The 13,583-nt window shown below is 51.0% G+C and overlaps 1 protein-coding gene across 1 annotated transcript in view; it reads right to left on the bottom strand.

The window, feature by feature from the left end:
• Positions 1 to 13,346, bottom strand: part of LOC103078083 (selenoprotein O) — a 20,122-nt gene extending 6,776 nt beyond the window's left edge. Inside the window, 3 exon segments of the mRNA XM_082930985.1 lie at positions 26 to 206; positions 1,182 to 1,385; positions 12,732 to 13,346. Of these exon segments, the coding sequence (XP_082787111.1) occupies positions 26 to 206; positions 1,182 to 1,385; positions 12,732 to 13,297 (951 nt within the window). The 5' untranslated portion in view covers positions 13,298 to 13,346.
• Positions 13,347 to 13,583: the final 237 nt, after the last annotated feature.

The following is a 13,583-nucleotide window of genomic DNA, read 5'->3' on the forward strand; positions in this document are numbered from 1 at the left end:
GGGGGGGGGGGCAGCTCCCACGGACCTCCCGGAAGAAGGCGGCGTGTCTCTGCACGCTGTCGCTGGCCTGAGTGGCCTGGATCTCGGGGTAGAAAGTGCTGATGACATAGTCAAGCATCTGCACTCGGATGTCGTTCCTCCCCACGCTGGGGCCGGCGCGCCCCGTGTGCTCGTCCGAGGACTTGAAGATCTCAAAGGATCCGAACCTGGAGGGAAGACCCGCGTTGACAACAGGTTAAACGTGACGCCTCCCCCTCACGAGTCAGGAAGGAGGGAGGGTGCTGCTAGCCCTTGTGGCGGGGCGGCGGGGGAGAAACCACCAAATGTAGCTGGCCGTTCAGTGACTCAGGCGGACACAGGGCACTTCCCGGGGTGCATGGGGCCGGGACTGCCACGGCCGCCCTGCAGGGACGAGAGGGGTTCTGTGTCCGGCCTCCCACACCGAGGGATGCGCCCGTCACCGGTGTCCTGTAGTGGGGTGACCCGCAGGCTCAGCAGTGGGGCAGTTATACCCCCCAGGGGGCGGGCTAACGTCCAGAGGCAATTTTGGTTGTCACGATGGGGGTTACTACCAGCAGCTCATGGGTGGAAGCCAGGAACGCTGCCTGAACACCCTACGAGACACAGAGCAGCTCATAGCAAAGACGACCTGGTCCAAACACCACTAGTGCAGCTGTGCCCAGAGGCCCCGGGTCTCCCAGCAGGAGGCCAACGCCTGCCCCGACACCACCACCCCCAGAGGACAAAGGGAAAGCTGGTGACAGCTGACGCACAGGGTCGGCCCAGGTCACCTGACCCCACCAGACGGCCACAGCCACCTCCTGGCGACTCTGGGTTCAGGTGGTCAGTACTGAGCACCCGACGCCAGACAGTGTGGTGACGTCGAGGACTGACAGGCCCTGCTGAAGACAGCAGCCAGGAGGCCTCCAGTCAGTGAACAGGGGCCAGAGGAAGCAGGCACACCGGGCGTCATGGCCGCTCGTCCAGCAGCACAGTGAGGCCGTTTCTTTGGTGCATCTTATGTAGCTCCTGGTCATAAACTCCAGGTCCACAGCTCTGGACACGCCGCCCCAGAGCCTGCACTGGGGCGACCTCCTCTGGCCGCCCCAGGCCCTGCACCCTGGCCGGGCAGCTGCACTCCGGCCACTGGGGCGACACAGGAGCACGAGGACAGGCGTTACCTGAGGAACGTGGGGGCCACGCGCAGCACGACCGCGCACTGCTCGGGCCTGGGGTTGCCGTCGTAGAACACGTCCCGCTCTACGGTGGACTGGGACGTGACACAGGCGCCGGCCCGCGTGGTGGGGATGCCCAGGTGGAACATGGCCTCACTGCATAGGAACTCGCGGATGCTCGAGCGCAGCACCTTGCGACCGTCGGCCTGTCTGAGGTCAAGCACAGAGGTCACTGCTGGGCTCCACTCAACACCAAGGTGTGGTCACAGAGGGAAGGGACTGGAAGAAAGCCTCCTAATAGCTTTTTAAAAACAACCCATGGGCTTCCCTAGTGGCGCAGTGGTTGAGAGTCCGCCTGCCGATGCAGGGGACACGGGTTCGTGCCCGGGTCTGGGAAGATCCCACATGCCGCGGAGCGGCTGGGCCCGTGAGCCATGGCCGCTGAGCCTGCGCGTCCGGAGCCTGTGCTCCGCAGCGGGAGGGGCCGCAACGGTGAGAGGCCCGCGTACCGCAAAAAAATAATAATAATAAAGTAAAAACAACCCACGAGCAGCTCTGACATCACTGTAAGAAGAGTCTGCTTTGGACGATCCCAGGTGCTAAGCCCCTAACCTCCTCCAGGTCTGGAACCACAGCACAGGGTGCCTGGCCCACGGCAGGAGGCCAAGTCCACATAGAGGTCAGGGAAGGCTACTCCCAGGGTCACACACACGCTCGCAAATCCACAATTCTGTTTTTATGAATTTACTTTGTGAAAATCCTTTTACAACAGCACAGACACAGAGCATCATTTGCAGTGGCGGGGAGGACCCCAGTCTCCCTCAGGCAGCTCTGAATGATGTGGATGTTTTCTTCTTATGCTAAACCTTCATTATTACTATTATTTTAAATAGACTTTCTTTTCCTAGGCAGTTTTAGGTTCACAGCAAAACTGATCAGAAGCCAGAGAGATTTCTCATATACCCACCACCACAGATACACAGCCTCCCCCAATATCAACATCCCCACCAAGGGGAGACATTTGCCACACTCGATGAAGCTACGCCAACACGTCATCATCACCCAGCGTCCACTGTTTACACCAGGGCTCACTTTCAGTGTTGTCCATTCTGTGGGTTTGACAGAGATCCACCATCACAGTGTCATACAGAACAGTTTCACGGCCCGAAAAACCCTCTGTGCTCCGCCTGGTCGTCTCCCCCGCCCCCACAACCCCCAGTCTTTGACTGTCTCCATAGTTGTGCCTTTTCCAGAATGTCACAGAATTGGAATCATACTGTGCGACCTTCAGATTCACTTCCTTCACTTACTGATATGCATCTAAGTTTCTTCCATGTCTTTTCGTGGCTTGATGGCTCATTTCTCTTCTTTTTTTTTTCCTTTCTATTCTTTTGCTGAATAATATCCCATCGTCTGGACGGGCCACGGTTTGTTTATCTATTCACCTTGAAGGACATCTTGGCAGCTTCCAAGTTTTGGCAATTATGAATAAAGTTGCGGTGAACATCCATACACAGGGTTTTCGTGTGGACGTGTTTTCAGCTGCTTTGGGTAAACGCTGAGGAGCGTGATTCTTGGATCATGTGGTGAGAGTGTATTTTAGTTTGGTAAGAAACCACCACACTGTCTTCCCAAGCGGCTGCACCATCCTGCAGGCCCAGCAGCCGTGAATGGGAGCTCCTGTTGCTCTATATCCTCGCCAGCATGTTGTGTTGTCAGTGTTCGGGGATTTGGCCATCCTCCTAGGTGTGTGATGGCGTCTCCTTGTTAATTTGCATTTTCCTGATGACACATGATGTGAAACATCTTTTAAAGTGCTTGTATGTCATCTCTGTATCTTCTTTGGGGAGGTGTCTAACAAGGTCTTTGCCCCATTTTAAAATCAGTTTGTTTTCTTATTGTTGAGTTTTAAGAGTTCTTTGTATATTTTGGATAACATCCTTTATCAGATGTGTCTTTTGCAGAGATTTTCCCCCAGTCTGTGGCTTGTCCTCTCATTTTGCCTGACATTGTCCCTCACCGAAGTTTTACCTTTAATAAAGTCCAGCCTATCAATTATTTCTTCACGGATCCTGTCTTTGGTATGGTACCTAAGAAGTCATTTCTATACCCATGGTCATCCAGATTTTCCATTTTATCTTCTAGGAGTTTTACATTTTTGCATTTTGTTTAGGTCTGTGATCCATTTTGAGTTAATTTTTGTGAAGGGTGTCAGGTCTGTGTCTAGATTTTTTTTTTTTTTATGTTGATATCCAGTTGTTCCAGTACAATCTGTTGAAAATACTATCATTGCTCCATTGGATTGCCTTTGCTCCTTTGTCAAAGATCCACACCTATGCAGGTCTATTTCTGGGCTCTCTGTTCTGTCCCATTGACCTATGTATTCTTTGGCCAAAACCACTCTCTTTTTTAAAAAAATTTATTTTATTTATTTATTTTTGGCTGCATTGGGTCTTCGTTGCTTCGCGTGGGCTTTCTCTCCAGTTGTAGTGAGCGGGGGCTACTCTTGGATGTCGTGTGCGGGCTTCTCATTGTGGTGGCTTCTTGTTGCGGAGCACGGGCTCTAGGCGCACAGGCTTCAGTAGTTGCAAAACCACACTCTCTTGACTGCCGAAGCTTTATGGTGAGTCCTGAAGTGCGGCAGCGTCAGTCCTCTTTGTTCTCCCCCGGTATCGGGAGGGCTATACTGGGTCTTTTGCCTCTCGGTATAAATTTTAGAATCAGTTTGTCAATATCTACAAAATAACTGGCTGAGACTTTGATTGGGCTTGCATTTAATCTGTAGATTGAGTTGGGAAGAACCAATACCTTGACAATATTGAGTCTTCCTATCCATGAACGTGGAATATCTTTAGTTGATTTGATTTAGTTCTTCTTTGATATCTTTTATCAGTTTTGTAGTTTTCCTAGTAGACGTCTTATATTTTGTTAGATTCACACCTAAGTGTGAACTCACACTTAGGTGTGAATCTAATTTTTAGGATTGCTAATGTAAACAGTATTGTTTTTAATTTCAAATTCCACTTGTTCACTGCTGGGATATACTAAAGTGATTGACCTATGTAGTAACTGTATCCTGCAACCTTGCTATAACTGCTTATGAGCTCATTTTTTGGTCAGTTCCTTGAGATTTTCTACATAGATGTTCACCTGCAAAAAAACCCAATTTTTATTTCTTCCATCTCAATCTGTATGCCTTCGCTTTTCTTCTCTTGTCTTGTGACATTAGCTATAGGACCTCCAGGGATGTTGAAAAGCAATGGAAAGAGGGAACATCTTTGTCTTGTTTCTAATCTTAGTGGGAAAGCTTTGAGGTTCTCATGATTAAGTAGGTTTAGCTATAGGTTTTCTGCAGATACTCTGTCAAGTTGAGGACGTTCCTCTCTGTTGCTAATTTACTGAGTTTTTATCATGAATAGGTCTTGGGTTTGTCAAATGCCTTTTCTGCTTCAACTGATGTGGTGATGCGAGTCATCTTCTTTAGCCTGTTGATCTGATGGACCACATTAATTAATTTTTGAATACTGAACCAGACTTGCATACCTGGAATAAATCCCATTTGGTGGTGATGTATAATTCTTTTCAAACATTGTTGGATTTGATTTGCTAATATTTGGTTGAAGATTTCTTTATCTATGTTCATGAGGGGTTTTGGTGTGTAGTTTTCTTTTCTTGTATTGTCTTTGTCTGGATCTGGTATTAGGGTAATGCTGGCCTCACAGAATGAGTCAGGAAGTATTTCCTCTGCTTCCATTCTTTGAAAAAGAGTGGAATAATTTCATCCTTAAATGTCTGGTAGAATTCACTGGTGAGTCCATCTGGGCCTGGTGCTTTCTGTTTTGGAAGGTTATTAATTGTTGACTCAATTTCTTTAATATATATAGGCCTATTCAGATTGCCTTATATTTTTCTTGTGACTTTTGGCAAATTGTGTCTTTCAAGGAATTGGTCCATTTCACCTAGGTTATCAAATTTGTGAGCACAGAATTGTTCAGAGTAATTTTATTTTCCTTTTAATGTCCATATGATCTGCATGATTTCCCCTCTTTAATTTCTGGTATTACTAATTGTGTCCTCACTTTCTTTCTTAGTTAGCCTGGCTAGAGGTTTATTGATTTTATTGATCTTTTCAAAGAACAAGCTTTTGGTTTCACTGATTTCCTATTTCAATTTCATTGACTCCTGCTCTAATTCTTATTATTTCTTTTCTTTTGCTTACTCTGGATTTGATTTACTCTTCTTTTTGTAGTTCCCTAATGTGGAAGCTTAAATGATTGGTTTTAGATCTCTCTTCCTTACTAACATATGCACTCACTGCTGTAAACTTCTCTCAAAGCACTGCTTTCACTGTGCCCCATACATATGGTGTTTTCATTTTCATTTAGTTCAAAATACTTAAAAATTTCTCGAGATTTTGTCTTTGACCATGTGTTATTTAGAAGTATGTTGCATAATCTCCAAGTATTTTGGGATTTTCAGTTATCTGTTATTGATTTCTAGTTTGATTCCATTGTGGCCTGAGAACAGACACTGTATGATTTTTATTTTAAAAAATTTGTTAAGGTGTGTTTTATGGCCTAGAATGTGGTCTCTCTGGATAAATGTTCCATGTGGGCCTGAGAAGAATATGTATCCCATTGTTGTTAGATGAAATAGGCTATAGATATTCTTTATATCGAGTTGACTGATGGTGTTAACTGAGTTCAAAGATGGCCTTACCAATTTTCTGCCTGCTGGCTCTGTCCATTTCTTTTTTTTTTTTTTTTTGCGTTACGCAGGCCTCTCACTGTTGTGGCCTCTCCCATTGTGGGGCACAGGCTCCGGACGGGCAGGCTCAGCGGCCACGGCTCACGGTCCCAGCCGCTCCGCGGCATGTGTGATCTTCCCAGACTGGGGCACGAACCCGTGTCCCCTGCATCGGCAGGTGGACTCTCAACCACTGCGCCACCAGGGAAGCCCCTGCTCTGTCCATTTCTGATAGAGGGGTGTTGAGTCTCCAACAATGACAGTGGATTCATCTGTGCCCCTTGGAAGTTCTGTCAGTTTCTGCCTCATGGTACTCCGATGCTGCTATCTGGCACATATACAAGTAAGGACTGTTCTGCCTTCCTGACCCCTTCACCTTTTGTCACACGCCTCTTTATCCCTAATGACTTTCCTTACTCTGAAGTCCACTCTTTCTGAATTAATATGGCTAAACCTGCTAACTAGTATTAGCATGGTATGCATTCCTCCATCCATTTACTTTTTTTTTTTATTGGCAGCATGCAGGATGGTTCCCCAACCAGGGACTGAACCCGGGCCTCTGCAGTGAAAGCTCCGAATCCTAACCACTAGGCCACCAGGGAAATCCCCCATCCATTTACGTTTAATCTACATGTGTCTTCATATTTAAAGTGGATTTCTTATGGACAACATACAGTTTGGTCTCGTTTTTTTATTTATTGGCCTTGCTCTTTGTTTTCTCTTTCACTCTTTTTCTGCCTTTTGTGGTTTTAACTGAGCATTTTGTGATTCCAGTTTTTCTTTTTTCATCAGTTCTCACCTAGCGTATCAGTTATACTTTTTTGTTTTGTTTTACTCTTTAAAAAGTGGTTGCCTTAGGACTTCCCTGGTGGCACAGTGGGAAAGAATCTACCTGCCAGTGCAGGGGACACGGGTTTGAGCCCTGGTCTGGGATGATCCCACATGCTGCAGAGGAACTAAGCCCGTGCGCCACAACTACTGAGCCTGCGCTCTAGAGCCCGCGAGCCACAGCTACTGAAGCCCGCGCACCTAGAGCCCGTGCTCCGCAACAAGAGAAGCCACCGCAATGAGAAGCCCGCGCACAACGAAGAGTAGACCCCGCTCGCCACAACTAGAGAAAGTCCGCGTGCAGCAATGAAGACCCAGCGCATCCAAAAATTAAACAAATAATAATTATTATTTTTTTAGAAGGTTGCCCTAGAGTTTGTAATATACCATTTACAACTAATCCAAGTCTACTTGCAGGTAACACTATCCTGCTCCACGGGTAGTATGAGTACCTTATAATAACAAAATAATCCTTAATCCCTCCCTCCCATCCCTTATTTGACTGGTGTCATTAATTTCATTTATACATAAATGCATCGTTACTATTATTTTAAACAAGCTATTACCTGTTATATCAATTAAGATGAGGAAAAGTAAAGGTTTTTATTGTACTTTCACTTCTTTCTCTTATGCTCTTCCTTTGTTTATGAGGATTCAAGTTTCTGACCTACATCATTTTCATTCCCTATAAAGAACATCTTTTAACATTTCTGGCAAGACAGGTCAACTGCTAACAATTTCCCTCAGTTTTTGTTTGTCTGAGGAAGTCTTTATTTCTCCTTCACGTTTGAAGGATAGTTTCACAGGGTACGGAATTCTGGGCGGGCAGGTTCTTTTTCCTTATCACTCTAGATACTTTGGTCCACTTTCCTCTTGCTTGCCTGGCTTCTGAGAAGTCAGATGCAATTCTTATCTCCGCTCCTCTGTAGGTTAAGTGTTTCCTTCCTCTAGCTTCTTTCACTTTTTTTTCTTTATTTCTGCCTCTCTGTAGTTTGAAAATTATGAGCCTAGGTATAGTTCTTTTGTTTTTGTCTTTTGGTGGGGGTGGGGGAAGCATTCATCCCGCTCGGTGTGCTCTGAGCTTCTTGGATCTGTTTGGTGTCTAACATTAATTTGGGGAAATTCTCAGTCATTTCTTCAAATATTTCTTCTGTTTCTTTCTCTGTTTCTCTCCTGGTATTCCTATTACACGTGTTACTTCTTTTGCATTTGTCCTACAATTCTTGGTGAGTGTTTGGATTTTTTCAGTCTTTATTTAAAAAATTTTTTTTTGCTTTTTATCTTTGGAGGTTTCTCCTGAGATATCTTCAAGCTCAGAGATTCTTTCCTCATCTGTGTCCAGTCTAGCAACATGTCCATCAGAGGCATTCTTCATTTTTGTTACAGTGTTTTTGCTAGAAATCTCTAGCATTTCCTTTTCGTCTTTTTCAGAATTTCCATCTCTCTGCTTACACTGCCCATCTATTCTTTTTCTGTTTTTATTTATTTATTCATTTAATTTTTGGCTGTGTTGGGTCTTTGCTGCTTCGCATGGGCTTTGTTGAGGTGCCTGGGCTTCTCATTGCGGTGGCTTCTCTTGTTGTGGAGCACAGGCTCTAGGCATGAGGGCTTCATTAGTTGCGGCACGTGGGCTCAGTAGTTGTGGCTTGCGGGCTCTAGAGCATGGGCTCAGTAGCTGTGGCGCATGGGCTTAGTTGCTCTGCCTGCCCATCTATTTTTTTTTTTTTTTAAAGGTTTTATTTATTTATTTTTGGCCATGCCGAGCGGCTTCAGGGACCTTAGCACCCCGACCAGGGACCAAATCCAGACCCTTGTCAGCGAAGGCCTGAGTCTTAACCAGTGGACCACCAGGGAATTCCTCTAGTCTCATTTTATTTATTTTATTTTAAAAATAAATAAATTTATTTATTTTTGGCTGCATTGGTCTTCGTTGCTGTGCGCGGGCTTCTCACTGCAGTGGCTTCTCTTGTTGCAGAGCATGGGCTTTAGGTGTGTGGGCTCAGTAGTTCTGGCATGCAGGCTCAGTAGTTGTGGCTCGTGGGCTCTAGAGCACAGGTTCAGTAGTTGTGGTGCACCGGCTTAGATGCTCTGCGGCATGTGGGATCTTCCCGGACTGGGGCTCGAATCCGTGTCCCCTGCATTGGCAGGCAGGTTCTTTTTTCACGCGGACCTCTCACTGCTGTGGCCTCTCCCGCTACAGAGCGCAGGCCCCGGACGCGCAGGCTCAGCGGCCATGGCTCACGGGCCCAGCTGCTCCGCGGCATGTGGGATCCTCCTGGACTGGGGCTCGAACCTGCGTCCCCTGCATCGGCAGGCGGACTCTCAACCACTGCGCCACCAGGGAAGCCCCGGCAGGCAGGTTCTTAACCACTGCACCACCAGGGAAGTCCTGCCCATCTATTCTTCTTTTTTTTTTTCCGGCACGCGGGCCTCTCACTGTTGTGGCCTCTCCCTTCGCGGAGCACAGGCTCCGGACGTGCAGGCCCAGCGGCCATGGCTCACGGGCCCAGCCGCTCCACGGCATGTGGGATCTTCCCGGACCGGGGCATGAACCCGTGTCCCCTGCATAGGCAGGCGGATTCTTAACCACTGCACCACCAGGAAAGGCCCCTGCCCATCTATTCTTGAATGCTGCCTGCTTTATCCATTAGACCCCTGAGTATATTAATCATAACTGTGTTAAATTCCAACACGATTGGAATTGTGTTGGTCTGATAATTCCAACATCTCTGCCATGTCTGAGGTTAGTTCTGATGCTGGCTCTGTCTCTTCCAACTGTGTTTTCTGCCTTTTAGTATGTTTTGTAATTTTTTCTTGATAGCCAGGCATGATGTATGGCGTAAAAGGAACTACTGTAAGCAGGCCTTCAGTGATGTAGAGGTGGGTCATAGGTGTCAGGTGGAGGCCTCAGACTCTCAAGGACCCTGTGCCTCTGGACTGAGAGCTTCCATATGTGCTTTTCAGTCTCCTCTCCGCCAGAGGGCACTGGAGCTGGGCATTTCCCTTCCCCAGGTCCGAGGGACTCTGATAACACCCCAGCAGGTCAGGCTGTGGTTAATTAGCTTCCCCCAAGGGCAGCCTTGTTCAGAACAGAGTGCTCTGGTGTACTCCATAGACCTCCTTTTCCCCCCTCCTGCCAGAAGCACAAAGGGATTTTCCACCAATATTCACTGTGAGAAGACAGGAGAGCTCCAGGAGGTAAAACTCACCAGAGTGCGGGGCTCGCTTACGACTGGGCCCTGAAATATTCAACTGACTCGTACACACTGAGCCTCCAGCAATTCACCAATTACAGGGCAAGGATCTGTGCAGACTTCCGCTCTGGTAACTCGTAATTCTTTGTATTTGCCTGTCAGTCTCTCCAATTTGGGGGGTGGGGCAGCAATTTGCCCTCTGACCTCACTTTTCTTGCAGATCTAAGAAGACTTGTTGATTTTTGTTTGTTCAGCTCTTTACTTTTTAGAGTGGAGTGATGATTTCCAAAGTTTCTTACGTGCTGGACTGGAAACTCTTATTATTTTTTAAAATTAAAGAAGGAAAGTGGTAGCAGCACACGAGAACAGCTGGCCTGCATGAGCCACGTCCTCAGCCCCTCCTCGTAAGATGAAGGGCGCTGGACATTTCGACCTCCAAGAGCCCCCACCCAGCAAACAAACACAACAACAAAGTGAGCTTGGATCTCTGCCCTTCAGGGTCAGGCCTGGCTTCCTGGCCTGGCCCAGGGCATGGCAGTGTGCCAGCACTCTCCCAGGCAGGAAGGCACCTGGAACAGTTTGGAAAATTCTCTCGGAAAGAACAAAAACTGGCGGGAAGACACCATCTCACCTGCAGAAGGACACCGAGGCTGAGTGAAGGTGCCCGGGGTGCACGCCTGCCCACGTCCTCTGCCGGGAAGAGGCCAGAGCCGGGCCCAGCGTGAGTCTGGGGTGCTGGGGCCTAGGCCTGGAGAGCGGGGCCAGGGAGGCCGGGAGTCAGTGGAGATCTCTGCAGGCCTCCTGCCTTGCCTTCACCTGGGAGCCTGGGTGTGGCTCATTCCAGGTGTGAGTGACACCTCTAGAAACCCGGCCTGACAGTCACCCTGGGGCTGTCTGCAGGGTGACTGTGCCTGCCTCTGGCTGACGAGACCCTCAGTCCACAGCTGCACTCCACTCACCCACTTCTAGTCTGTAATTCGTCCTCAAATGTCACTCCACACCCGCCCCACCCCCACCCCAGCCTGTTTAGGAGGAAGCCAGTACAGTCCAAGCTAATTGTGGATCTGGTAAAAATGATCCAGAAAACAAGCTGCCTATCTCCTTGCCTGGGGCAAAGTGCCCAAAGCAGAAAGCAGAACTGAATAATGATTACACAGCAAGGGTACAGGGCCTCAGGGTGGCCCTGCCCCCAGAGAGCCGCATGGACACGTGACAATGGTCCCTTCTCCTGGGCGCCCACGTCTGTTCCCAGCCAAAGTGCTGGGGTGGACCCAGCTGAGGACAAGCTCTTCTGCACCTGGCAGGAGAGGCCGTCCTGAAATCCCAACCCCCATGGGAGGCAGAAGCAAGAAGGCACCTGCGCGCCCCCCAAAACCCACGCCGGGGGGACTCGAGCAGCTGCTGGCCTTAAGCCCCTCACACCACTTCAGATGTTAGCCTCAAGCCTTGTTGAGGCTGGGGACCCCAGGAAATGCTGGGGGTGGTGGGTGGGTGCACATCTGGTTAAGGGTCAAACAGCCTCTTTCTTTTAAAGGACCTCAGGTCTGGAAACACTGACTTACAGCTCAAGTCTTCAAATATTAAAAGCAACTTCCAACAGCAGATTACTCTCACAAAAATGTTTTTTATAAATGGCAAAAACAAATGATTAAAATGAACACATAAAGTTGAAAGATGCTCATACAATGTGAAGGCCCCAGGGCGATAAACATCTACCCGTGACCCCAAGGAGCAGAAATGCTTCTGCCGGCCACGAGTGCAGACAGCTCTGAGCGGGTTGTTCCAGGAGGGTGGGGCGGGTGCCAGGCTTCACTCAGGACGTTTCAGAGACACCAAGGTTTGAAGACTGGGGGATGAGGAAGGACCAGCTATCCTGAGGATCTGAGGTGGCGCTGCTAGAGGTGGGGGCCCGGTTCGGTTCAGTCCCTGCAGGGAGGGGAGGGGAGAGCTCATGGGAGGGGCCAGACCAGAGACACACCCTCGGGATTTCTTGGAACATAAAACGCCAAGTTAGGTGTGATTCTTTCAGCCATTCAATAAGCATTTAACAAATATGGGCTAAATATATGAACTTTTTTAGTGAAAAGGAGCAGAGACTATCAGCACTGTGTGCACAGGAGAGGCATGACAGCTGCGGGAAGGGCGCCCTGCTGGCTCAGGCTGTGGGCATCTGGACCCCGGCCCTGGCCCATGAGCCCCTGGATGGACATCTGACACTGCCCACCTCACTGCAGGGTCAGAACATGGCTGGCCCCCCAAGTGCTTGGAAGCCCGGGCCTGGGAGAAGGTCCACTGGGCCGAGGATCTGTCCCGGTCCAGAGCACCGGCTGCACAGTTGGCATCTGCAGTGCTAAAGTGTGTGGGAGGGAAGCTGACTGCCCGACCGGCATTCAGAGGAAGCCGGAAGCCGAGTGCGCCGAGCAGGCAGCAGGGCTGGGCACGCGGTAAACATGAGCGTGCTGCACGTAGAACTGACTCCGAACTCTCTGGATAGTTTATGAGAACAGAGCATGGGCAGCTACCAGCGCTGTGTGATCAGACGCTCAGCCTGATCTGAGGGGCAGCAGGACCCTCCCCTCCCCCCCCTCTTCCAGGCAGACGGGCGCTCCGAAGCGGCCAGGAGCCACAGAACCTGCTCCCTCGCCTCCTGTCCTGGCCTCAGGGCCTTTGGCTCGGGCGCTGCTACGCTCCACGTTCTACGTCCCCACGTCACACTTTTCCGTAGTTAATCTCCCCCCCAACCGCCCCACCGGGGAGGACAGCTCCGCGGGTACGGGCGCAAACACACCTGGAGAAGGGCGTGGGGCCGGCGCCCTTGAGCTGCAGCTCCCAGCGCTCGCCGGCCGCCGTGCACACCTCGCCCAGGTACATGGCGGCGCCGTCGCCCAGCTGCCCGGCGAACTGGCCGAACTGGTGGCCGCAATAGCAGTGCGCGGCGGGCTCGGCGCCCGGCAGCAGCGCGTTGCCGCTGAAAAAGAGCGCGGCCTCGGCCTCACGAGCCTCGCGGGCGGCGGCGTCGGCGGGCGGCGCGCCCAGGCCCAGCAGCGCCAGCGCGGGCTCCGACAGCGCCACGACGCGCGGCTGCCGCAGGGGCGCGGGCCGCACGCGGCTGAAGCAGGCGCCGGGCACGGGCCGCGGCGCGGACGGGGCGCCCTCGGGGCCAGACGGCGGCGTCTCCACCGGCAGCGCGCGCAGGGCACGGTTGTCGAAGCGCAGCCCCGCCAGCCAGCGGGGCTCAGGCTCCATGGCGCCGGCCGACGCGGAGCAGGGCGCGGGCGGCGGGCGGCGGCCGAGGGGCGGCCGGGCGCGGGCGGCCGCGAGCGAGGCCGCGAGCGATAGCCGGAGCGCGGCCATCCGAGGCGCCGCGGCGGCGGAAGCCCCTGTGCCCCGACCGGAAGCCCCGCCCCGCTCTCCGCCGCCCAATTGCCGGGGGGCCGCGCCCGCGAAAGCCTGGCTCTGATTGGTCACGCCATCTATCTGCTTCTGCTCCAGGTCTCGCCTCGGGGACTGCGAGGTCCCGGCCCGTCCGGGTCTCGGTCGGCGGGGCTGCGGCTGATGGCTGGAACGCGCGGCGGAGAGTGGGCCGTCCGGAATGACTGTCCTGCGCCACAACGGCAGGACCCTGGAGGTCCGCCCCGGA

This window comes from Lipotes vexillifer, unplaced genomic scaffold (genome assembly GCF_000442215.2).
Source record: "Lipotes vexillifer unplaced genomic scaffold, Lipotes_vexillifer_v1.1 scaffold382, whole genome shotgun sequence".
In the NCBI taxonomy this organism is placed as follows: domain Eukaryota; kingdom Metazoa; phylum Chordata; class Mammalia; order Artiodactyla; family Lipotidae; genus Lipotes; species Lipotes vexillifer.